The sequence below is a fragment of the Pecten maximus genome, chromosome 6, assembly GCF_902652985.1.
Source record: "Pecten maximus chromosome 6, xPecMax1.1, whole genome shotgun sequence".
NCBI lineage: Eukaryota > Metazoa > Mollusca > Bivalvia > Pectinida > Pectinidae > Pecten > Pecten maximus.
Window position 1 is genome coordinate 31,548,282 of NC_047020.1, and position 26,567 is coordinate 31,574,848.

The window sequence follows — 26,567 nt, forward strand, 5'->3', positions numbered from 1 at the left end:
CAATTCTTACGCCCTACCTGCAGGGCTTGAAACTGTAAAGCAATTGACGAGTAAACAAAGGGTTCTAAACTCAAAGGGAGCTTTCGGCTCTAAACCGGACGAGTTTGTCAACTCCACTGACAGTGGCCATATTTTATTAGCGTTCGATCACATGGCAGGGGATGATTAACGGATTTATAGCATTGTTATAACATGATGTATAATAATGAATATTACTGTTATTTTATAACTGTCACCTAGATACAAAGTATTTTCTATAATTGCTTCTTGTCGTTCAGATGTTTACTCAAATTCGAGTTATCGTAAAAATGAAAGGATGTCTTGCATGTGTGCATAGGTCGTAGTGATAAATTGGTATTCATGTTGTGTGTCACGCTCGACGTCAAGACTGAGATTCCCTATATGGGTCATCTATTCTTGGAGAAACATCTACTGCGGCAGACTTCATGGCCATTTCATAAAGCTCTTTGGTTATTGGCATTTAGAATTGTGAAGTTAGTTACTGGCAGACATAACAGTGTGGTATCTTCGCTGGATCATCAGATTAGAATTTGGGCATAACCCAAGTGTTTTGAGAAGGCACAGGAGACTCCCTACTAAATACAAATAGTGTAAAAAAACATCCTTAGGAAAAATGTATGTTGAGGCTAGGTCTAGTAATTATATTTGGCTGAACGACCAATCGGATTTTGAGTGACTTTGGCTATTATATCTATATATGTGTGTTTCGTGTCTACAGAACAGACAGATCATTGGTTGAGCGTCTTTCGGGTTAAGACTTTTTTCAATTCTTTAAAAAATCAGGTTAAAACTTGTGCAAACATTTTTTAAACAAACGCGAATGATTTAAGTGACAATGTCATTAGCGTTATACGTAGTCCTTGCTTTCGCACTCGAGTTCAATTTAAAGATTTATTAAAGGAACGGCTTAGAGATATATCAACTCAAGCTTGAAAGAAAAGGCCACACTTTCTCAAACGTTCTGAGATACATTTTTCCTAAACAATACATTCCATAATGTACTTTCAAGTAAAGTTCCGGTGGAGATGGTTAGCGCAATTCTGCCCTTCTCTAGTATATCTGATCTAGGATAAAATACTCAACAGAACGGGTACCAGAGAAACACTTATGGGTGCATATTTCATCGAATCAATTATCTGCTCTTTTAGGAAAGAGTATATGTGTAAGCTAGATCCGTCATGTCCGCTGAGGCACTTAGTCGCCCCGGTCCTATTACAATTTTAACATGGCATTTCTAAATGTATTGCATCGACTGATGCCGTATGCACACAAACTTGTAAATAATTAAGCATGGATATTTTATACAGACGTAACAATCGACACAAGCGTCAAATATAGGTTCGTTTAGAAAGGACACCCCCGAATGAATGAACGATTTTTGCTTGTCAGCAGCCCCAGACCAATAAAAGTCCTTTAATTGTGTATCGCCCGTCTTTTATTTGACTTAAGACATTTCACTAAAAGAACAATACAGACACTCCCGATTGCCATGTAGAGCGACCGCGCATACGACCTCAGATGCAAACACATCTTAAATCATGTGTTTTTTTCTCAAAGTTGTGCCTATTTGTATACTTGGTGAAGCATATCATATACATTGTATATACATGTATTATATGTATCAGTCCGCTGTGTCAATGTATCTTTAATATCCTGAACGAAGATATTTTGAATAAAATGTACATCGTCAACGACCTGTCAGCAAAAACAAGATAAGAGATATTTAATTAGATATATACGTGTCAACATACAGTTCCGTGTACATTATCCGTCTACCTAAATATATAGATATCGTAAATGCCTTGTGAAGTCGTGCCGATGTCCGGGAAAACGCGTCTCTGCAAAGGGCTTTTGGCTGTTGCAAGGACGTAAACATAAATTTCTTATAAAAATAGTTCCCTGTGAGTTATTACATTTGATAGTTTTATAAGACGCGATGTACGGAATTAAATATATCTTCGAAGGTTTTTCTATATCTGTCTGTCTTAAACGAATCTTATTTCGTGGATCTTTACTATGTAACTTGTCGATGGGCTTGCTGTGCGTCAGCACTCAGTCACTGAGAAACTGCCCGTTTCTGACGACTAACGACAAGGGACTACTTGGCAAAGAATTGAACAACTAAATCCTACTTAAACGTATTTCTTAGAGTAGAATACCCCCAAAGGATGCTTTGGAAATTGCGTCTTTTACTTTCGGTGTAGCTTTATGACAGCAACGTCAGTATTTTCTATTCTTGTCTAGCACTACGACGGATTGATATTTAAGGATACATATTGAAATAGGTAAAGACATAAAATAGGTAAAGACATAAGCTTGCTTGGCTAACAATTAATGACATTTCTACCAGTGCAATATCAGAAATGGTTCACATCACTGATGATAACACAAGAACGTCTGCCAAATTATATGTTTCTCCAAGAACAGGTGACCCACATAGGGAATCTCAGTCTTGATGTCGGGTGTGAAACAGAACATGAATACCGATTTGTGAAGACTTAACTGTTCAGGTGCAAATGAAGCGGAATCAGAATAAATAGTCATAATAATTACCCATTGAATAACAAATATATTCTTGGTATGACAAAATACACCGATATCATTCACTCCTATGACAGAATTTTCAATCGTACAACAAATTATGTTATCCTCATGAAATATATTTGATATTCAACAGAAACCATGAAATGTTTAAGTATTTATTTATAAATTTATAGAAGTATGTACCTATTAACCTATGTGCGGTTTTGATAATGACATTAAATATTGTTCATCTTAATGCATGAATATTTGTTACCAACAAACCATCAGCCGAGAATGTTCCCGAATTCAACATTTTAGGACAAACTGGATATATTTGTCAGAAAAAAACAACGTCAACCAAAGTTCATGTTGGTAATTCCAGAGGAATGGAATCACACACTACAACAAACGATACAGACGTTGACGGGGACACGTTATGCATTTTCTCGGGGAAAAGAGAAGATGATAGGTTACACTTCCGTTAACGGTTAAATCCATTCATGTTGTGTCAACACAACGCAGGTTTATTCCAGAATAGAGAAAATAAAAATGAATTACATCTTTTATTATAAAAAAACGGTAATTATCTGTAGTAGGTATATTGATGATATATATTGTGATTATACATAGCATTGCATCAGTTTGTGTTTGATATTATCTATTTAATGTCTCGTGTCTAAATATCAACTTGTTTCTAGAACGTTAACACCAAAACAAAAGAAATATATTATTTTTAAGTGATATATATAACTAAAAAGAGGTATTTACAATGATATTCAGCAATGTTATATGAAGAGGCACTAAAGCACAAATGGTTTTACAACCAACATTAAGTGTTATAGCCTAAAATGTATTACTGTATATATTGCCTGCCAGGCTATTTCGTTCTGTATGTAGTGATGTATACTGTTGCGGCTGTGGGCGTTAGATTCACATCACAGGTAGAAAAAAAACACACCAAATACCGACAAAATAATGAAACCATAATTAATAAAATGAAGCCAAAACATTAACAAAAGTAAATATTCGCATGGAGATCCATAAAAAAGGACAAGATGTGTGCTGGGACGTTAAGCGTCTTTTGCTTCATTCAAGACAACCGCCATACAATATATATCAAAGTCGGATTAAGACACATTTTCCAAACGAGATATAGGGTTGTATCAACGGTATTAGTAGGTATATCAACACCGACCGAGCTTGCCTGTCTTCATGTCGCATAATGAAATGGCATTTTGTGTGTCTGCTTCCTTTATCGCCAGGGTTATTTTGGGGCGGGGTCTCATTGTAGTAGTTGGTGACTACCTCAATGAACAACATACCGGAGACCCGTAACATGCCATCCAGAGCCATAAGGGTAAAATGTCTTGCCCAAGGCATGATCATGACAGCACAGTTCGGGCCCGTTTCTCGGCTTCCCGATAAACACAAACCGATACGGGTAAGGAGCGTCGAACCACGCACCTCGGACCTTCACCTGATATAACGTGACAGGCGCTCTAGTCAACTGAGCTATCGCGGTCCCCTTATGAGGAAATGGCATATTTATATAGTTATATTGTATATGTCTAGGTTGGTTTTGTGTAGTCAGTATTGTGTTTTATCAATTGAAGATGTTGACTTGGTTATAGAAAACATTACTTGGCCCATGGACTCGTATTAGTAATAGGAAAAATAATCTTTATAATTTCAACAAATGAAGGAATTTACATCATTCTAATCTATATTAATTTGCGTAATAGAAAAGTGATGCAAGTCTTAAATTAAATATACTCTACACATTAAGCAATTTCTGATGGTGCTATAGAACCATGAGTTTCAGTAACATTTCTATTGTTCTATTTTAATTACTACTGAATGAAAGTATAACGCTTTATTATTATATTTAGTACCTTTGGAAAAGGCTTGGGATTGAAAAAAATACCCGCATACACTTTTAATCAACATAAAACCTCCCAGATGCTTTTTATGATACTTAGGTTAATTCACTATTGTTATCGAAGTTCATTTTATGGCCTCCAGCATTTGATAGCCCCATTGCGTATCTATTTAATTGTGATCAGTTTTCTCAATCCAATTAAATACCTTATTGTTTCAGGGATATTTTGTTAGAGCTAATTCACGGATTGTTGCAAATAAAACGTATCACATCTGATCTGTTTGAGTTAATTGAAAAACTTTACAGAATAGTCAAAACTTTTGATTCAAACAATGGTAGAGCGACATAAGGTAAAAAATACCCTTCATTTCCCGTACCAACAGCATGAATGTTGATAGTACCTGATATCAGAACTGATGTAGTTACGGTTGCTATTATACAGGCAATAGATATAGACCATAACGACTCTATATGTGGGCATGGCTTAATTTGATTCAATTGTTTCGTTTTAAAATAAATCTTTGCTTTAATTTCCATCGATGTGGGAAAGTGAGCAAGTTATCTGCAATGTTATTGTGGTTTGACGATCGTTATGGTAACATGATAAACGTGAAGCAATGTATTCTACAACCAAACATCTATTTCCTTACTGTAAAATGCTTCACGTTAAAATATTGACATTAATGCTGACTGAAAGAGGGAGTGTTTTTCGAATTTTAAAGTTTGAAAAACAAGATCTACATTCATGGTGCAGTCAAAAATTAGCAATTGTTTTCCTGAGATAAATTTTTTTTATCAATAAGCGCAGTGGGGCACCGTTGTAATGCTCTCGCATTCCACCCCCGCCTGACCACGTTTGTTTTCTTTCTGTGCTCCAGTTTCTTCTCATTAGTTATTTGTGTTATTTATTCACGATTATTGTAAAATAAATCAAGTTCAATTAAGTAATAGAATATGCCGAAAAAGTTAGTCTCGGATCAAATTTAAACAAAACATGATATCTGCTATAAAACGTGAAATTGAATTTCGATATATCGACTGCTAGAATTATGCTGCTCTCGATGCAGTTTCAACCAACACACACATTCTAGTCATAACTGGTATAAATCTACTTATCCCAGTATCGTTCGCTGAGAGGGATGTATATCATATGTGTCATAGACATGTCCAATAGTAGAATAACACAACAAAATGACCCTTAAGTTGGCCACATTTAGATAGGCATCGTCATTGGTATGGCCTGTCCCTGTAGGTATAGCATCAACTTGTACCTGATCTCCCTATTGTATACTCTAAAACGGTGACTAAATTTAGAATCTATATATCTACTTCTGAACTCGGTAATGTTCCCCTTGGCAATGCAAGGCTTCACTTTGCTTTGAGATCAGTTTTTGCCCCTGGGAAGAACGCTATTGGTTATATCCTCTAGATCGAGCCATACCAAAGTCCTTCAAACGGTAATTGATGCTTCCTGCTTCACGTTTGATACTGAAGGGAATCATCCGTAAAAATATCTAGTCGCTTCCGGTGTCAGGATAATGGACGGGAGGATATGCCAGATCAATGTGCCAATACTCCTATTCAAATTTCGTCTAGAAATTTTTTTCGTACTTTACAAAAACAAGATATTCAACATTTATAGAGCAAGATGTAATTCATCAGCGCATATCAAAGCATGAAATAAAATCAAAACCTGGCGGGAGGAAGTTAGTATTGTTCGCTTTAACAATAAAAAGTATACAATAGTCGCTACCTGAGGAGTTGAATAATTAATTGCACATGAAAGACAATTATTGTAATTAACTTGTTTCGCATAAGTTAAGGTATCAAAAGACGATGTCCAAGACAAATGGGCTTTTAAGATTAATTTGAAAACAAAATATTACAAAAATGCGCAAATCGTCCCACGAATGCATAACGTTAAAAACCGGTCACTTTTTTCCAATTTCATGTTACCAGAAACAAATTGAACATGAAAGTGAGCAGCAAGTTCCAGTTTTCCCGAGCGAAAAAGGTTATGTGTCCTCTAAGACAAACTGAAACAAATTGAACTGAACAGTAGTTGTTACTTTATTTTTGACGTTCAGCTGTATATGGTTGGTGGTAAGGATACGTAATTCTGGTGTCAAGATGATACCTCGTCTGGGTGGGATTTAGCCAAGTAGCGTGCTCATCGGAAGACCTGTCAATGTTGTAGTGCATTAAGGTTGCTCTCAGTAGCTCCACTAAAGTGTTCACTTTTGCTGTCGTTAGTGTTAGACTGATATGAAATTGGATAAAGCCGAATCAAACCATCAACGAGCAAATCCAAGGAACTCACGATAATTTGTAAATATACCTTTTTGTTAAAGATATCGTTGATAAAATATTGTTATGAATTAGAGTGATCTACTTAATTCCAAACGAAGAGCAAATAAATATTTATATGTAGTACTCTTCATCTAATCAGTTTTTATCAAACATTTTAAATTGGCTAAATGTTTGATTTGTATGTGTTTATTTGAGAAAGTTATCTATTTTTAGATAACCACACTTTTGCAAATAGTTGGACTCAAGCAGTCGCTTATTTTATCGCGAAGCATTTGACGCGCTAAACATAAGGCATAAAGTATCCAGCTAACATGTTTTATCGTCCCAGGATATGTTACGTCGCAAGGCTAAGTCTACACACTCGGCAGATCTAGGACATACTCACGTCTAATCCAATATCAGAAAGTCTGATTGCAGACCTTATGACTAGGATTTTAGGAAATAGAATTAAATCAAGCATTTTACCACGCCCTCAGCAGACACCAGCACAAGGTCGTAAGTGGGACTTGTAAAAGTATGTTAAGCTTGCATGGATCATCATAAAAAAATGGTCTCAACAAAAGAGATAACACGGTGTAGATTATCTACAAAATCAGAATCAGAATTTATTGCTGACAAAAGCTAAAAACAATTATAACTAGACAATGGATATTTAATGCATTCCATCTGAACCAAAATATTTTTCTTGAAGACGTAAGAGATATCGAAAAATGACATGGACTTTTCCCATTTTTTTCGCTCGGATATTTATCTGCGTTGGTTTAATAAAAGGTTATATACACATATTGGATTAGAATGCTGAAATATATTCACGTAAATCACCAACTGATTTATACTAACAATTAAAAACTGCACTAATATGGCAAGATAAAAGTTTTGCATACGTTTTGCATGAAAATGAAAAATCTTCACCAATCAATCTTTGGATAAAGTAAGCATTCCGAAATATTAGCCAAAAGTTGAAATAATGAAAGCTAAAATGACAACTGGCAGTATAATGGATTTGTTGTCTTTGCTTTTCACATCATTTCAATTGAGTCAATACGTTATATCATTATATTTGCATTGCTCCGCATTTTCCCATTGACACAATGCTAAGAAGTAGTTCCTACCATACGCCTACAGCACCAAGCCTTTAAAAAAGCGGGATTTTGTTTTTGTTTGGGTTTAGTTTTTTTAGTGTTTTTATCTAATTTGTTTCACATAAAAACGTATTTGATTGTTAACCTCGTGCATATAGCAAAACAGTGGATCATTTCCTGGTATTGTATAGACAGCAATGGCTACTCAATGGGGCTGATTTTACCGGGTGATTTCGTAGGTTGGTACCCCCGTCATTGCAAAACCTGGTATATTTTTATGTTACTTTCTGTCTTCTTTGCTTTTTCATCATGTGTTGTTTTTCTTTGTTTTTGTCCCAATAAATCCATCCTGATATTGCATTGTCTGTTGCGAGGGGAATTAGCACTATATAACACCTGAATTGTTCAATAATGCGTTATATCATGTACTTCCGGTCTCACGTACATGGTTGTTTGAATGCCTAAAGTTCGGTTCTTCGTTTGTCTTCTATATAAATTACATTTTTCTTCTCGATACCCCTCAACACGACCTCATTTCTTGTCTTGTGCGTTTATCTCAACATGGAGACTTCGAAGTTCTAGCTGATCACAGCTTTGTAATACACATTTATTTTCTAGAAATGTTAGTTTATCTGCTCAATTTTGAAATATTTCCTTTGGTTAATACGTTTTAATATTGTATCGAAGTATGGTGATATATAAGTACACCAATACGCTATTGAAAATCCATTGGTACCCCTTTCGTATCCAATTACATAAGAGACTCTTGGTAAGTGATACATTCACCTGTTCCAGACATTCACCAAAGATACTCTGATACCACAACATTTGGAGTCGGAAATAATTCCTCTACCATGCATCTGTTGTTTCGTGTCGACGTGGTTCCGACTTTATTCCACATCTGTTAGTGTTTTATTTTACACTGCATTTACTTCAATTGGATATGCTTCCTCTTTTGCAGTTTGTGAGCATCTAAAGAAGATGGTATTTGCCTTAGTTTGTATGAGTAACATACACTCTTATGACGTCATACAAGCCTACAGCCAAGCCTTAGAAGTGCCTGTTATCGTGCCTTCCTCGCCTAAATCCTATCACACAGATCGATTTAAGTACGAAATAAAGATGAATCCTTCCATCGTGCCGGCAATGGCCGAATACATCAGTAAAGGAGGCTGGACAAAAGTCTTCTACTTCTTCAATTCAGACGATGGTAAGTGTGGAAGTTATTAGAAAAGACCTAAACTATTTAGTTTTTTTCGTTCAGATCCAAGTCAATTTTGGTATATATGTGTGTATTATGTCTAAGACCATATAGTTTGGACAAGTCTCACATTATTTCTATTGGTATTAAAATTACAGTCATGCTGAAAGCCATTATCCCACATGTTGTCCACGAGCTACATACGTGATTATCCAGCAAACAGATGTTCATTGACATTACATAAAGCATGAGTAATTAATTTGGTGCAATGGTGCTTAATATCTAGTCGAAAATGCTATCAGATATTCAAATCATAATGTTCTGATGTAAGTCTTTATATGCTTTCGTGCAATACTGTACATTGTATCTTGATGCCCTGTCAATACATGAAGTCATATAAGGACAGTCAAAAAGCGATGGGGCCATTAACGAACATTTTTATAGTGCTATCACATTGACACGATAACTTGAGAATCCATCTACTGACATTATGATGAAAACGAGCGAACTAACGTAAACGTTTAGGCTGAGAGTCACACATTTTTAGATTTTTATTTCTCTCAGCCAGTGAAGAAAACCTAATGCCTTCTTCAAAGGAGTGAACGCTCGACTCAAAAAACAAACATTAGTAATTGTCAAAGGATAAATTTGAACAAAAACATTGTGGAAAAAACGTATTGTATATAGATAAGATCGATTTTAACTTCAAGGCATTTTTCGTAATAAAGTGTTCCAACGAATATACACTAAGCAATGATCTAGGATATATAAAAATTTTTTAGTTTTTCGGGTTTCTTTGTTTTTTCTTTGTAATATATGTTCCTGAATGTCAAAATTCAATTTTAACAAAAAGGGGAAAATGACTTTGGAATGCAAAGATATCAATGACATTTTTCGGACAAATAAAACAGTTATGTTATGAACAGAGAAATAATATCCAAAATCTTTACCGATTTCATAACAAACTTCTGAAACGATTTACCTTTAAATGAGTTGCCATTATTTTTCTTTATAAAAAATCATGAACATTTCAATCTAAATCGTTCACTTTTATCTGAACCTTACAGATTAGTTTAGAGACGGTTTTGGTGCAATAATAATCAAAATACTCCTCTAGTATACATGATAACATATTTAGTACATATATATATGCAATGCATTTGTCATTAAACAAACTGATAACACAAATAAAATGCAACCTGCAATGTGTGATTTCCATGTATTGATATAAGCATAGTAGAAAAACAGTAACCACACCCAAGCTTCATGGTATATCCTGTACTAGAATCAAGCATGTGCTAACCAATCCACTTTCTATTCAAACTTCCTTACAATATACACAGGCTATAGTATGTATAGATTTTTAACATTTTTGATCAATCCCTTGCTTGAACTGACACTCCCTGGCATCCATCTACCACACAAACCCTTCCTAGCCTCCACATTCCTCAAAACAAAGTTGCCTGCAATTTCTAACTTGACAGTTACTGTGCTTAACTGTGACAGTCAAGGATCAGCTTTTACATGGTATCGCATGAAACGTCTCGACATTCTCTGTCTGAAAAAGACGGCAAAATGCACATTCCGGTACAGTATCGATACGAGGCGTATAATGATATCAACGCGAGAAATGGGTTTCATGCGCGAGGAATGGGTTCCACGCGCGATGTCAATTGCAATATCCAACATATTTCGAAGATTCTATTTCTACGTTACATATCATTTCACTCACTTATATATAATTGCATGCCGCTTATGTAGTATTGAGCCAATTTTCCTGCATGAACAATTTTACGGCTACAATCATTTTTGTTTAATCTCATTCATGTGCATTTGAATTAAATTAACATGGAGTCTGTACTTTTGGGATAGTTTGTGAGGTTCCAATCAAATACCTAATGTACGTTCGAAAATTACTAATAAAAAAAGCTTTCATTCTGAACTCATTGAAAGCTAAAACTCATATGGTAAATGTAACGAATTGATATCGCTACAGCTGGTGTCAGAAGTGTCATGATGGGATTGATTTCCTTTCAGAAGTTTTTCTTGGGTAAAGTCTTGCTGGCCCATATTCATGTACTTGAACTCGTGAAATCTAAGAATGTGTAATGTCTGTTGCTCTCTTTTGAAGTATAAACAATAAATATGTGTTTGACACTTAATTATCATTACCAAAAACACTAGCAATGTATGTTTTATCACAATGAATATTATTCATTTTCCATCATGACTAAATAGAGGGTGGGTTGCGTTCATGGAAGGAAAATGTTATGAGGGGAGGCAAGATAATATATCCGGGTGTTTTAAGTAGAGATACTGAAACTGCTGAATTATAAGTCGGAGGATTATCGATTTACCTAGAATAATACCTTTACAATATATAAGTTTAATTTTATCAGAAAACATATTGCAAACGAAACGTGTTTGGGATCAGGCACCTTTCAAAAAAAAGAAAAAAACCTTTGAGCGGATCAATCATAAACGATATTGCATGTTCATATATTTGATGCCAAAGGGGAAAATAGCAGACTGCACGTGCTTCCGCACTGTCAGATTTGACACTGGGCCTAGACATGTTGAATCATACTTGTTTGTTAAAATTTTACCACGGGTCAAACAAAATCGCAGACAATATCATTGCTGATGGCCAATTAGTACCGATATCCCCTCTTGAAATTTTTAGATACAGCTGATGCTATACCTGAAAACAAATTCAGGTGGGATACGTAAAATGCCCGTTCCATGAATGCATTAAATGACACTTCTGTATTTAATTGCCAATAAGGACATTATAGGTCCCATGGTATACACGGTATCGTATGCATTACTTATTTATTTAAATATATTGTTGTCAAGGGTGACGTCATTAAAATTGACGATAGCGTCACTGATCTCGCATGTGTAAAGTTGCTGTTTTAATTGCGAAACGTGAAAGATAATAAACTTAAGTATAATTGATATCCTTGGAAATTTGATATTCAATGCTAAAAAACATCATTTTGATTCAACCATTTTAATAAAATACATTTACAATTGACTTTTAACTAATTTAAAATGCTTAAAATGGCTAAGACGTCGAACTTATATTTGTTTTATTAATAAATTGAAACGCATTTAAAGCTAACTTTACTTTGGAAATGAACAAATTCTTTTTCTCAAATGCTTTTTGTGTTGCCCTTCTGGGTGGTATTTGCTTGAAGACAAGATTACAAAATAAATCAGCAATTTAATATGTTTAGAAATTATTCAAATATATGTTAACCTTTAAAGGTAAGAAATATCCGTTCTGTCCCTCGTTAGTATCCATACAATCTAATTAAAATCTAGATGGTTATTCTCACTACGTTACATGAACATCTAACCACATCCCATAAGAGGTCACGTCAGGGTGACCTTTTGGATTAGCCAATCAAATGACTACTTCCAGAATCTTGGAAGTGAATTTTATATGTCCGAATTAGCATGACTATAGTGCATAGGTTGCATCATCTGTCAATTTGTTTCAAGTCATTTCGTCCTACATAGCATATAGCTATATACAGGATGTGCCGAAATGGTTTGCTTCAGATGCATGCTATGACGAAATGGTTTGCTTTAATGTCATTGACAAATAGACAATTCGCCCTGAAAGTGACACACGCATATCTCAAAGGTCATCAGAACGTGACCCCATATGGGATGTTGTTAGATGTTCATATAACGTAGTGAGAATAACCATCTAGATTTTAATTAGATTGGTATCCATAACAAGATGATAACGAAATATTTGTCACTGCTACCGTAAAGCTATTGACGTGCGCTGGTTTCAAATTTCCAGCTAGTACGTATGTATCTGTCGTAGACTTAAACTAAAAAGACCAGGTCGGTTCAAAGCTGTTATTATTGATAACACAAATTGTGTCTGTATAAATGATAAGTGTATGTTGTTTCAGATAATTAGATATAATTAAACTTATTGCTTGCAGGAAGAATCATCATTGATTTAAACACTTATGTTATCAGTTCATAGCTTAAAACGACGTCGCTTTTAGTGGCGTCGCTTTTGATTGGTGGATAACGCGGCGTAATAATTAATTTGGGAACAGGGTCCATCATTAAAAGTAGATTTCACAGGAATTGTGTAAAATAGATCAAATAAGGATGCAAATATGTATGTTACTGAGCCAGAACGCAAAAAAGGTGTTTATTCTTAATTAACCTCTAATCCTCTATTAGAAACATATCAAAGTAATGTTATACTTATTTTACAGATATGTGGCGATTACAGCATTTATATAAAATATTTAGTAATGATGGGAACAATGTAACTATAACGGCGAGACAGATAGAAGATCCTGCGACAGCCCACGATATCCTCCGCCGAATAGACAAACTAGGGGTGCCATGTACGGAGAAGATTTTTGTCTTGGATTTTGATAGAAAACGACTACCCGCGTTTTTGAAAAAGGTAATTTACTGCACTGCTTATTATCTCACTCTGTATTGTTTCGACGTCATAATGACGATGGTTGGTACTGTGTTTGTGTCTACGGCAGTTTGGATTGGTCTTATCGCGCAAGATCATTCCTTTCACATAGTATGCAGCGTTAGGTAAACGTGACATTCTTGTCAGTGTAAAACTTGATCTACTGAAATGCCCGTTGAAGATTCTCAATGTGAACATATCGAATCGCAGAAAATAACAAACATTCAACCTATGTGTGTGGCAGCATCCAATTCCGATTGGTCCGTCCAAAAAAAACGACACGGAGGTTGAACATTCTCTGTTAGACAGTCACGTGGTGTTGTTGGTGTGTCACGTGTATAGAAAGCCAACGAGACATTTATTATTTACGAGCAGTTGTGAGCTGTAGAAATCCGAATCCGGCTGTCTTTGTTGCCTTTACCGATTTGTTTCTGGGGAAATTTCGCATTACACTTGCATACTGTATAAACAATATTATTTATTTCGGATCATATCAGATGTCTTAACCGGTTTTCACTAAATGATCCACTATTATATGTGTTAATTCCTATATCCAATGCGATATATCAATCGAAGGGAATATGATCTTACACTATTAAAATCATCTTGCTAAAAGGTTTTCGCGTGTTCGTGTAATTGCAATGATGCGTAATGAGAGATTGTTGTAATTTGAATAAGTTTCCTGTTTGCCGCATAAGCCTTTTTTTTTTTTTATCTCTGTCGTTATTCCCATCAAGCACTAGACTTTACGTGGGTATGTTGTTACATTTATACGAAGTTAAAGTAGTTAATACATTATTTCACTTTTTTAAATCACTGAACGATTTTTTGAATAACAGAAAAAAAGTTTGAGTTTTGCTGAGCCATTTATGTATATCTAATTATAACATAATTAAAAGAACTACATCGATAAACTAACCAGACATCTGTGAAAGTTTTCATGTGACAAGGATATCAGACAAATGATCCGTTTCCATGACATTGTCCAATGTATCAATACTATTATCGCCATCAATTGGACTATTGATAATGGATGGACAAGGATGATATTCGATAGGGTTGACACATTTGGATATCAGGACTACACAATTTAACTCCACAGTAATGATGAATAGAAAAATTAATCACGTAAGAGTTCTAGATATATTACGCTTTCGTTAAAAACAATGGCACTATTGATACTTCATTGACGAGAAAAGTATAAACAAAAGAATGCGACGTTAGCAAGCGACCCTAAATTAGTAGGCTTGTTTTAGATAAAGCTCGAAATTGTATGTAACGCATTAAAGTTAAGAAGGAAAATACCAGAAAATGATATCATTTGCTGGCAAATATCTGCTCTCCTGTATATAAAAAGAAACAATAACAATTATTTAATACTTTGTGAATATCACATTTTTCGGCTTAATATTGAGAACTTCTTTTCTTAAGTCTAAACGACCTATCCGGAAAATGCACTCTATAACATCAACTTGAAGTAGACTTTGATTTAGAAACTTTTGATAATATAACTATAAGATAAATAGTCTTGAATCCTTTTCGTTCATGATTTTGCGATGTCTTGATAATAAGACATTGTGGTAAAAACAAAATATCTTAGTACTGCGACTTTTTAAAACCTAATTAAGAATTTATGAATATAACTGCAATTGGGTTAGTTGCTTATCTAAGTGATTTACAATACACATATATAAGTTCATGTACGTGAGCAATGTTTGTATTGCGACAAATATATATATTTTATTCCATTGTAGTTAACAGAAGTTGGTATGAATAGGGACGGTTACAGCTATATAATTACAGGTTTGGTAAGTTATTTATTTCCCTGTTGTCACAGAAAAAATCTATTAGTCGACTACAAGGTAAATCACTATTGAAGTTTTATTGATAAATGTATAATTTATGTTTTATAAATGTGAAATTGTTTTTGATAAGGCGTGTAATTGATAGAATACCAATAATGTGTTTCAAGATTACCCCTTTTATAAAGATATAGTTTTTCGCTATTATGATATATTTTCTAAAAGCATTCATTTTATATTTTGGAATGGTGTAACAAGAAAAAAAATTAAAAAAAAAAGCACGATCTCCGGAAATGATACATCGATCTTTATTGTCCTACATTATGAGTCCTTGTGTTATGTTCAGAATATATACCAGCAGAAAAAAGAAACGCATGTTCGGTATTTCTGATATAAATTTTAGACACGTTATCTAAATTCAATCATTTCACAGTGAGCTACATCCGCTGTCAAAATGTTCTTCAGTGACCCCGCTCGACGCTGCATGCTTTCAGCAGATTTTTCAAGAAAGCGTGCAGCCGGAGTACTCTTGCACCATTTGTGCTGGTAAATCATCAGAAATAAAAACTTGGAACAATACAAGCCAGTAGCATGACATTTCGAAGCTATTGTACAGCGAAATGCCGCGGTTGAGTGAAGTCAATAGGAGAAGGTCCTTTGTTCTGATATGTAGCCCAGCAATATAATGAACATGAGACAACAGTAACCCGTTTAGTTTGGCGTCTCAGAGTCACAGTGAGATACGGTGACCGTGTCAGGAGCGGACGCACGGACATTACGTCGCGACGTCAAAATAGGAACATGCGTCTATCGCACCTCCGTAACTGATATCAGACGGCGACGGAGACGGCACGTCAAGTTGTCGGCACTCATGGTCGCCAAGTGTGTCCAAGAATGGTTAAGAATCGGTTTCATTTAAGATCACGACGTCCCTATGTTGGTCCGCCACTTACGCAGAGGCGACGCCAACGTCGAATGCATTGGCTGCTTGCACATGCACATAATTGGTTCCGCTTGGCCGACTTGAGACGCGTGTTGTAAACTGACGAATCTCGCTTTACACTTTACAGGTAAGATGGACGACAATGTGTCTATCGATGTCATGGTGAGCGACATTCTGACGCTTGCGAAACAAAAAGCGACAGATTCGGAGAAGGCTCTGTTATGGTATGGGCAGGAATATCTCAATGCGTGAAACACCCCTCTTGGTTATCCATGGAAATCTTACCGCATCAAGATAACGGGATTAGGTCTTGAGACAACACATTCTTTTTCTTGTCCATCAACGTAAATTTACGATGTTGCATGACAGCGCAAGACCCCAAGTTGCTAGGGCTCGACGTGACTTTTTGGCTCAAAGCAACGTTCCAGGTTTTGAATGGCCATAGAGTCCATATAGATAATATGTCTCAAATCGAGCATTTGTGTGATGAGCTACACGGGAGGGTTAGGAGGCGCGTCAACGTCCCATGTAACGGCGCTCAACTCAGGCATGCCCTTATTGAGGAGTTGAATACTATCACTCAAAGGGAAATGAACACCTTGATAGGGTTAAAATTAAGGAGAATAAGAGCAGCGACTGATGCCAGGGGTGGGCACACACGCTACTGATTAGGATCAAGAAACGGCGTAGGGGATCCATGTTTTAACGGTATTCACGTCTGTGATAGGACAACAACAAATATTAATGTATTCCGTAAATATGAAATAATCGAGAAACGCACATCATAAACAAATCATCAAAGAATCATGTAAGATAATAACTATCCAAAATAAACTTGCGTTACGTTTTTCCGCTAGTTTTTCCGCTAGTATCTTTAAGAGGTATAATTTTCATTCACATTGGTACTTTCTTTTCAATGACATAATCAATTTAAAAAAAAAAATCTATATTCAGAATAAAATTCCTATTAGGCAATTGATGTTTGGAAGATAATATTCATCAAGATTTGCTTTATAATCGGTATCTAATTAAATCATATTTCAGGACATAATAGACATTGACCTGAAAATATTTTACCACAGTGGGGCAACGTTTACAGGATTCCAGCTTCTAAACAACGAAAATAGTTATTTACAGCACTTTCTAGGAAAATGGAATGTCCCGAACCGGAATGAAAACAACACAGTTCCTGATTTTACGGTAGGAAAAGAGTAACTCAAATATGTTTCTTTTTTCTGATGATTTAACTAGCGGCTGTAAATTCTGTATTTGCAAATTAATTCCCAGACGGGGACGTCTGATTTGGTCATGAATTGTCAATTTCCTATAAAACAGATTCAATTCATATGGTTCTATTCTGTCTGTAATTGCTTACTTATTATGGAATATTGATGTTGCATTTTTCTATTTTTTTTCAATTATTTGAACTCACAAGAAGCACAACAATAGCTGCATGTTACTTGATTTTCGGGAAATTTTGATTCGTATCATTCTCTCATTTATTCTAAAATAAATACCTTGCAAAATAGTGGAGATTAGAAATACCCTATTTATTCTTCTTATTTTAAAATTAAATTGAATAAACTTCAGCAATTATGAAAGACAAAAATAGTTTCCTAATAGTGTGAAAATCTAAAATACATCAAGGTAAACTATTTACGCGAGATGAATGACTCGTAAAAATATACTGGTAAAATAAATTGGATCTGTGTATTGATTAAACAGCAATCGATTTATCGTAATCAAGGATTATTGTTGTTAACTGCAATTTCTATTTCAGACTGAACTAGCGTTGATGGTTGATGGTATAGCAAGCCTAGCCACAGCTCTTAATGGCATCCTAGTGCGAGAACAGACTGCAGGACGTTTGAAAGTTTTCAAAAGAAGACGCGGTAAAATTTATAACACAGACGCTGCCCAAGGAATATTGTGCTCACCAAAAGTTATATTTGCAAACGGGCATGAAGTTCTCGCCGCTTTGAAAAATGTAAGTGATACATGTATCTCTCGACACACTTCTCAGTTATTCTGAATTGAAATAACGACCTTTATATTGGTTTACATTTAGCTGTTAAAGTGTTGGAACATCATAATCAACACCAATGATAAACCTGACTTACGCCAACATAACGTTAACGTTTATGCGATGCTCATACGACACATCTACAGGAATTATGATAGTGATGCGATTGTACGACACTGTTAAACAGGGTTGAGTCAGCTGATCTGCTTTTGGTCAGGAACAGTGAACACAATGTTATCTGGGTTAAATAGATATGTGTGTCGGTCGTAATGTAACAGAGCATATGGTCGTTTTAATTTTTCCGAGAACTAGCCGTCATTGAGCTTTCATTTGATCATAATAGCTAATTGCTTATAGAGAATTTTAAATAGGCTCACAAAATCAAAGTCATATCCGCTTAATATTTAGTACAATTCTCATTAGCTATATATATAGGCCCAGTAGCTTTTGCTCGAAAACCTAGGAATAATATAAAGAAACTTTCCTTGTTTGCAGCGATCAGTTTGACGCTGTCAATAGTGCTCATCCGCCTAGCTTAGGATTATTTTTCTTTTGCGACCTAATATTAAATGCATAGACGAATCTAAATTTGCAGATAAACAGCATCATCTAAGCTAAAAGAAAGCCATATCGTAGCAATTTAAAAATGATGACGGAGATGTTTTTATTCATTTTTAATAATAAAGAAAGCGTTATAAGGCAACTGAATGGTTTTCATACTTGGTTGTTATATGATAAGCAAACAAACAGACTTTGCGTAGTAGTGTAAATACCATTGCATCACCATCAAGATTTTAAAGTTGTCTTACTTTGTTTCTGTTTGCTTCCTATACAGATTGAATTTTCGGGAATTACCGGAAATGTGCAGTTTAATGACGATGGTGAAAGAGTAAATTATACATTACAAATATATCAAGAGCAGTTACAAACAGAGCGCAAAAAAGGTATGTCGAACCGTTTGACAAAAGTAACATTTTCATTGTTGTAATATGATTACAATAGTTGATTTCTACCATTAATGTTGTTAATAGTTCTACAGCAAAGGTGTTAGCATTACTTTCAGTAAGAGATGCCTATTTCAAATTCTGTCCGTTTTGTGTATCATTGTACACTAAATGGAATATAGTGTCTTGAATGTTAACCAGAAATAAGTAAAGTACAACTCTCTTTATATTTAGATTGGACATTGGTCTTCGGCAGAAGGATTGCACTTAATCAGTAAACCCCGACCAAAACCTGTTATCGGACAGCCTGTCAAAATTATTACAACAATTTTAGTAAGTATAGATAAAGATTATTTCTAATAAGAGTGAAGTATACTTATAGCCATCATATGCACGATATACCGTATGTTTATTGATCAATTGCTCAAACAATATTTTAGATTGGTCAAAATGGAAAATTCCTCTAATTTGCATCTTCGACCTGTCCAAAGGCGGAGGATCTGAATGCCCTTGTTTAACATATATTAAATATTGAACAAATCTCATGTATATAGTTCAATGAGGTATTTTGAGTGGCCTTTGAACGGGTCGATAATCCGTATACGTCTTCTTTATTCCTCTACACTACCACACTGATTTCTATCCATCACGAGTTTTTTAAAATTTATTTCAGGCTCAACCATTTGTTCAGTTGAAGGAAAATAACGATAACGGAAAACCTTTACAAGAGTACGAAGGTTTTTGTGTGGATTTACTGAAGGAAATTACAGCTACCCAGCTCGTTAATTTTACTTACAAATTTGTGGTACAGAAAGATGACGAATATGGCGTAAAGACAAACAACGGTAGTTGGACAGGAATGATAGGCGAGATCGTTCGACGTGTAGGTGGTATATCACTTAGAATAATGTGTTGCGCAAAAGAGGTTGTAGCAATTGAATTCAAACACATCCTATTTAAAAGTTTTAAGTGGTAGAAAACATTCACACGCTTTTCTCCAAACAAAAAACTTTCCGCGTAGTATTTGGTGTAGTAGAGCTAGCACTAGGCTGTCGGGTTAATACGCGTAAATTCAAAAAGTGTAAAACCTGGACACGCTTGGAGTGTGTAGTAATGATATTTTATGTTGTGAAATAACCGTTACAGATAGCATTAAAGGAATAATCCGCAAAGGTCAGGATTGCATTTGATGTTTTTTTCATAAAAACATGCACACAAGCATCTACTATCCTTAGGGAAACTGCATATTTCAATTTTTATCCTATCAGCAAACATAAGATATTAAGTATAGACATTTTAGGTTGATCGATTTACAAAAGTAAGGGCGGTCATGATTACGTCAAAATATTTCTATGTTTTAATAATCGAGCCATGTTAATTATTTACGTACATTTTAAAATCGACATAAAAATAGCCTAACTACGCAAAAATATTGCGATTCAAAGATTCCTAGATATACTAAGAATCTATGATCCAGGGAACCTTCAGTTCCGGATTCTCTAATAAGATACACAAACGCACAGAGCAGTCTCCAAATTTAACTGATCGCATTTATCAAAATCCGTACACAGTGTTACTATGTGTTACTATACACAAGCATGTGTACGTGTCCTGTGTTTTTCGGCAAGACCCCCCCCTCCCCGACCGTCCGTCCGTCCATGTGTACTTTACCACTTTTCAATATACACGTGTTTCAATTTTATTTACTTTATGAGTTGGTTTTGTTCTAGATGATTTAATTGAATTCCAACATAATCATAATAATTTAATCTGTCTATGACAGGAGTAGAGTATGTTACTCTGACGACTATCAATCTTCTATACTAGAGAATTGAATTTCTGAAGTATTGTGCCATGTTGTTACGTAACAATCCCCTGATTGCAGAGCCGATATATTTATATAATTATTAAGATGTCTCCATAGAGCTTTACCATCCCTTAAATATATTGTTATTGGTATTTCAATATCCACCAAGTGCCATATTCCTTTATTATCTCAAATACGAAAATCTATGTAAACTTTTTTTACTACAATTTTGAAACAATTGGTACCAAATTCTGTTAAACATGCGTGTTCACCCAGGTTTTAGCATGAAACGAAAGTAAGAAAACCCGTTAAAACTCATGTTGTAGGACAGGTTGTAGGACAGGTCACTCCATACATTTTCACGAGTAATCGAACCTCGGCCACTTAGTTGAAATGAAAGTTTGTTACAAGTGATTCGTCATGGTTTTGAAGCAAAATCCCAGACATTATATTCATGAAGATTACAATAACAACATAAAACACATATCTGGTGTGCGGTTTTTTTCAATTTTTACAGATACAGAAATTTAAATGCAACGAACACATTTACTATATATACATATAACAACATGACATGCTTCATTTATCTTTAAAGCTACTTGTTTTTAATTGTTCAGTTTTTTTCGAATACTTGTCCGGATTAGCATTTGCTGAAAATGCATATTTTTCAAATTTTATGTCTTTGTTTAGGACGCTGACCTGGCAGTTGCCCCATTAACCATTACCAAGGAAAGAGAGGAAGATGTTGACTTTACAAAACCGTTTATGAAAACTGGAATTTCCATTATGATAAAACGCCCCGACAAACAGAAACCAGGAGTGTTTTCTTTTAAGGAGCCTTTATCCAACATGGTGTGGGTGTGCATAACGGTTGGATTTTTAGCGGTTAGTACGATACTATTCCTTGTGGGACGATTCAGTCCGTACGAGTGGAAAGAAAACTCAGCAACAGGACCATCAGATGATTTTAGTATGCTGAATTCTCTGTGGTCAAATCTCGGTGCCCTGATGATGCAAGGTTCGGATATATTCCCAAGGTAAAGGTTCTGTAACTAAACATATAATGCTGAATTTTGCACTTTCCCAATGTGTTCCCTAAAACAAAGTACGAACCCTGCGTATATTATAGTCCAAATGACTAAAAAAGTTGGAATTGATCGTATTAAGTCATCTTAAGTATAAGAAAACATGTAATTATACTTCAACTTAAATCATTTGAAGTACAGGATAGTTTTAATTGAAACCTCCTATTCATTGTTAATACCTCCAGGAAGTGTTCTATGTTTGCCTTACTAGGAAATTATGATGACAGCACCGCTGACATGTTACCCTTATGCAACTCTTAAGATCGTCTTCAAATCACCAAGTTGTCAAATCCTGTTATATAATACAAACATTTTTTTTTACGAATATCTCACTGCCTTCCTCATATTTCGTAAAACTTCTTAAACACTTTTCTTAAGGTAATTGAACGTTAGGGGTAAAACCATTCAAAACAAGCTTAATGAATGGTACAGGGATATAAGTTTTGACCTGTTTTTAGATTCGGCAACGATACTAACGTTATACTACAATACACATATTTAACACAGGAATTTCACAGAAGATGTGTACACACTTCCAATGTAAAGATATCGATTCGAAACTATGGGTAACGTTGCTTTTATATGTGTTGACTGAATGGTTTTCCTTAGTTTGTGAAACAGATTGATTCATAATGATTTGCATTTACAAGAATAAAATAGATCATCTGTTATATGTATGACCCAAGAAGAAAACTATTGAAAATGGTAGGAACCAAACAAAACTCTGATTCAAATGGTATGAATATAACTTCGACCCACATTCACGGTCGAATGCATCAAAGATGTTAAGATCAAGCAACCTCTTCTGAATAATCGGGTCATAGTTTTTGGTCAATACCATCTGTAATGTGCCCTATTAAATGAAAAAAAAAATCAAATATGTAAATAGCTACTTCCCGATATCCTCGACTCTCTACTTCCTTCCCATGGACATGAAGGAATGTCCTTTATCAGGTTGTGAACGTCATTGTCAAAGCCAATGTAATTAAAATCTAGATGGTCATTCTCACTACGTTACATGAACATCTAACAACATCCCATAAGAGGTCACGTCAGGGTGACCTTTTGGATTAGCCAATCAAACGACTTCTTCCAGAATCTTGGAAGTGAATTTTATATGTCCGAATTAGCATGACTATAATGCATAGATTGCATCATCTGTCAATTTGTTTCAAGTCATTTCGTCCTACATAGCATATACTGTATACCTGGTAATTTTCGCCCCCGTTTAATTTTCGACATTTTCGCCCTTTGATGATAGGGCGTATTTAAGGTGACGGCGACAATTTCAATCTGAATTGAAGAATTTACAAGTCATCGTACATAGGCCAATTGTAATCGGAACCAAAACATACCCCTGTGCTTTTCAAGTGTGTTTTATTCTATACCATCACAAGCAACACGTGTTATATATTTACACTAAATTTATTAAGTAATTCATTGTTTCATTTCAATCCATGCATGTGAAATAAAATCTAGATTTGAATCTAGTTCTAGTAAATCTGCAACATCACGTTGAGTTAAATCGAGAAAATGGGCTAAGATAGTGTACTAGGTTTAGTATATTTGATTAAAAAAAGCCTATAAATACTAAGTAACTTTAAAACTTAAAAAATGATGCACACAAAATAGCACCAAATTCTTGTAATTGTGAAGGCTCATTTTATGAGTTCCCCGTCGCCTGTGGCTTCCATCAACACTGGTCAGTAATTAGTCATGGCACGGTGAACTTACGTTTCATCGTATTTGCTTAAAATCGCCCATGCATACCTGATACTATTTGAATCAATAGGGGCTAAAAGTAACTCTGAACACAGGTTAACTAACGTTGTATATTTCAAACCTGATTGATTTCACACCTCAGCGGGATATATATATCTACAAAGAAAAGAAAATAGGGGAACTGGATAACTCCCGAGTGTTCCGAGTGCAACTGTGTAGAGAATTTCGAACGGGCGAATTTAAAACAGGGCGAATATCTTTTGTGTCGCTCAAGGGCGAAAATAACCTGGGGCGAAAAATACCAGGTATACTGTAGCTATATACAGGATATGGCGAAATGGTTTGCTTCAGATGCATGCTATCACGAAATGGCTTGCTTTAATTTCATCGACAAATAGACAATTCGCCCTGAAAGTGACATACACATATCTCAAAGGTCATCAGAACGTGACCCCATATGGGATGTTGTTAGATGTTCATGTAACGTAGTGAGAATGACCATCTTGATTTTAATTAGATTGTGTCAAAGCTCGCTAGCTATATACCACATGGTCTAACCCTATCTTATAAACGGGATACATTTCGTTCAACATCTCGAGCCGAGGGACCGAGTTTGTTTGGTACATTGTACCATTTTAAGGCAAAAAATATAATTAAAATGTATAAAGAAAGTTGGCAACGGGCTCGCCTGGTTCATCTGAATCCATTTCGATGATACTTAAAACAACTCTACAATACTTGAGCAATACGTTGATTTTAAACCCGAAACATAAAGCATGCATAACTTTGCATTGATTTCATAGCTTCAATGTACAAATAGGACCCTTTTCTCTCGATTTTAATGCCGTTTCGTAATTACATCTCGAGATGTACTTTACTTCCCTGTATGCACTCCCTGCATTGTCTTATATCAAAGGCATCTTCTGGTTTTGCTAATATATCTTCAAAACAACATACATATGTGGATATCAGTAGTCACATTTCTCCATTGAATCACGCTGTTTGCGTGCAATACTGATTTTGTCTCTAAACTCACATAAGTAAGAGTGCATAGATGTTCGATAGTAACTACCAACCAAGTTGCAATTTTTTAAAATTCGTCTTAGGCTCAAATATAGTTGTTAGAAATAACAGTTTACAAAGCGAATCGCTGTAGTGACAAAGCACTTGTCATTGTAATATTCTGCAGTCATGTTCTGTTTAAAAGATGGTTCATTATTTCACTTTATTTAGGACCGCCGGTAAACAACAATGTGTAGACAACTCTACATAAATGTGTATTATCAATTCAAAGAAAGAAAACTGATATGGGAACAAACAATAGAAAATTGCATGTGAACCTTGAAAAAAACAACAACAAAAAACAAGACGAACAACAGGTGTTCCGAATGGAAAGTGTCTTTGGTGACGTCGTAACACCCAGACATCTGAATGGGCAACGAACATATCTAATGTCATGTCGCAAAAGAAAAAATAAGATTTTCAAAGGAGATTTGAGGAGTTCGAACCTCTCCAAAATATTTGTTATGGCAACAAGGTCGGGTAACTCTTCGAATGTCCGATAACTCGAGCATTGTGTATTTTTCAGGTCTATATCTGGCCGGACAGCTGAAAGTGCTTGGTGGTTCTTCACTTTGATATTAATATCTTCCTACACTGCTAACTTGGCAGCATTTTTAACCGTGGAACAGTTTTCCATCCCTATAGACTCTGTTGACGCTTTGGCTGCTCAGCAAACTATCAAATATGGCGTTTTGGCCGGCGGATCAACTATTACGTTTTTTAGGGTAAATTCAACTTTTAGATTTATCCATTCATTAAATTTCACACAGCGTGGAAATGTTAGGAAATATCATATATATTAGTCGAACAAACTCTTAAAATGTCTAGTTTAGTGACTTATACATAACCAAAGTTTACAGTAAGACTGTCCTGTTACACTTATCCATACAATATATATATCGACATAGTGTTTGTATTATATATTGATATGAAGCAGCAAACATTCAAGACACCCATTAGTTAAAAACGCATTCAATTTCTCTTCATTCTAAAATAATTTTGTTATAGTTTTGAACAAATGGACAAATCATGTTCTGTGTAACCTTTTAACCTTGTATTTTAAGTACCTTTTGAAGACACTTTAAATATCATGGCGGCAGGTAAAGATGATAGATAGAAGCTGCACTGATGACTTTCGTAATGCATTAAACATAAGTGACTTAATCTTCTGTTATTTGTTATTTTACTGTGTTTTAGGAATCCAAAGTTATGGTATATGATCAAATGTGGAAGTTTATGCAGTTTCAAAATGACTCAGGAGCCGATATATTTATGCAATCCAATGAAAAAGGATGGAAAAAGGTCCAGTCGTCGAAAGGAAAATATGCATTTCTATTAGAAGAATCATTCAATGAATATTTCAACAACAGAAAGCCGTGCAACACCATGAAAGTCGGGGCCACTCTAAATAGTTTTGGATACGGTATAGCATTACCTCTGCATAGTGAAATCAGGTACACATCTAGGTTTTAATATGTTTACCAAGTCTATAAGACATTATAGGGAAAAGGCGGAACATTGCTTCATATTAACCAGGAACTGAATTATAATGTAAAAGATTTTGTTATAGTTTCAGCTATGATTGCGTTCCAAATATGACCTAGTGCAAAATGGATTCGGTAATAATTTTAACATCTTTCAGATAGTAATATTTGGGAAGCATACGAATATCTTTATTCAGAGTAAGATATGGTAAAC

General features: G+C 35.1%; 1 protein-coding gene across 1 annotated transcript in view; it reads left to right on the forward strand.

Moving 5' to 3' along the window:
- Positions 1 to 26,567, forward strand: part of LOC117330140 (glutamate receptor 3-like) — a 49,654-nt gene that overhangs the window by 12,799 nt on the left and 10,288 nt on the right. Inside the window, exons 3-12 of the mRNA XM_033888360.1 lie at positions 8,777 to 9,025; positions 13,267 to 13,463; positions 17,271 to 17,426; positions 18,007 to 18,213; positions 19,085 to 19,216; positions 19,428 to 19,526; positions 19,867 to 20,076; positions 21,691 to 22,037; positions 25,396 to 25,594; positions 26,067 to 26,323. Coding sequence (XP_033744251.1) covers positions 8,777 to 9,025; positions 13,267 to 13,463; positions 17,271 to 17,426; positions 18,007 to 18,213; positions 19,085 to 19,216; positions 19,428 to 19,526; positions 19,867 to 20,076; positions 21,691 to 22,037; positions 25,396 to 25,594; positions 26,067 to 26,323 — 2,053 coding nt within the window. The remainder of the gene's footprint in view (positions 1 to 8,776; positions 9,026 to 13,266; positions 13,464 to 17,270; positions 17,427 to 18,006; positions 18,214 to 19,084; positions 19,217 to 19,427; positions 19,527 to 19,866; positions 20,077 to 21,690; positions 22,038 to 25,395; positions 25,595 to 26,066; positions 26,324 to 26,567) is intronic.